Source organism: Lolium rigidum, chromosome 3 (assembly GCF_022539505.1).
Source record: "Lolium rigidum isolate FL_2022 chromosome 3, APGP_CSIRO_Lrig_0.1, whole genome shotgun sequence".
NCBI lineage: Eukaryota > Viridiplantae > Streptophyta > Magnoliopsida > Poales > Poaceae > Lolium > Lolium rigidum.
Genome location: NC_061510.1, coordinates 385,315,292 through 385,316,695, shown reverse-complemented (window position 1 = coordinate 385,316,695; position 1,404 = coordinate 385,315,292). Strand labels below are relative to the sequence as shown.

The 1,404-nt window shown below is 58.8% G+C and overlaps 1 protein-coding gene across 1 annotated transcript; it reads right to left on the bottom strand.

Annotated features, from left to right (window-relative positions):
* Positions 1-512: 512 nt before the first annotated feature.
* LOC124697570 lies at positions 513-1,151 on the bottom strand. Its single transcript, XM_047230141.1, has one exon. The coding sequence runs from the start codon at positions 1,149-1,151 to the stop codon at positions 513-515; it is 639 nt and encodes a 212-aa protein (XP_047086097.1).
* Between the last annotated feature and the right edge of the window lie 253 nt (positions 1,152-1,404).

The following is a 1,404-nucleotide window of genomic DNA, read 5'->3' as shown; positions in this document are numbered from 1 at the left end:
AATAGAAACTACAGTTTGTCAGGGAGGGAGAAGAGAGATTCAGGAACTAGAGTTGAGCTCTGTTTCCTGAAGAGATTCTCTGGCAGGATTGGAAAACTAATATCATCTGGCACTTGGTGGTTTTTGTTGCACTTTTTCTCCCCAATCGTGTTCCAAATTTGACCAAATCCTTTCTGTTCCTGGAACCCAGGCCAACTTAAAATCCTGATGAGATACAAGCAACCGTTCGCAAACATTGTGAGATGAGCAATTTGGGGTATTAAAACAGGGACGAAAATGACCTTATATATATTTTGTTGCGCATAACAGTGAGATTTGGGAGAGTGGTTTTCTCTCCGTTACAGACAGAAACGACAGCACGAACAAAACCTGAAGAATCAAATGTTTTTCCTTATTACAAACATCAAAATTCGCAGAACAAACAGTTCTGCAGCAGAGGAGAACGAACAGCAAACTTCTTCGATCCAGCAATCGAAGTTGGAAGGGGTCAATCAGATCCGGCGTGGTCCTGACTAGTTGTTGCAGATCAGGAACCTGGTGAGCACGAGGACGCCACAGGCAGCGCCAAAGAGCGCGAAGACGGGGAGGTCCCTTGCAGGCCAGCGCCTGGGGGCATCAGCTGCAGCGGCGCCGCCCTTGGCCTCGACCCGGAGGCTCTTGGCCCTGCGGAGCGCATCGACCTCCTTGAGCAGGTCGAACTCGAGGCCCTTGCGCTTGAGCTCGGCGACGCACCGCCCGAGCAGCGCGGCGTCCTCCTGCTCCCGCGCCAGCACCCGCTCCAGCACGGCCTCCGAGTCCGCCTTGTACCGCAGCGCCCACAGCATGGCCAGGGAGGCGAGCAGCGAGACGAGGCACGGGATCCACGACCGGCGGCAGGAGAGGGACGGCGGGTCGGAGGGGGCGGAGATGGAGGAGGAGAGGAAGAGGACGAGGACGGAGGCGGCGTGGAAGGCGAAGAAGGCGCAGTAGAGGAAGGCGATCTCCTTGCGCGCGCCGTCGAGGCGCGCCTCCCTGAGCGCGACGCGGCGGGCCAGCAGGTCCTCCTCCTTGAGCCACTGCTTGAGCAGCAGCCGGTGCGTGCCGCTCGCCGCGATCTGGCTCAGCGGGTGCCGCTGCTGCGGGACGGCGACGAGCGCGGCGGCGTCGGCCATGGGCTGGGATTCCGGTGGATGGATGGATTCTTCTCCGGCTAGGATGTCGCGCGGTCGCAGCGGATTTGCTTCGTGTGTACGGTGTTTCGGGCGGAGGAGACTGGAGACTGGAGCGGTTTTGAAGGGAAATTTTGTTGGACGGGAGAGAGGTAACGGTCGGCGGAGCGCGCGTGGCTTTGGCAAAAGGGCACCCGACGCGCCAACGGTCGGAATCTCAACGGATCACGTGGCCGGGTATCATTTGGCCCGGTCG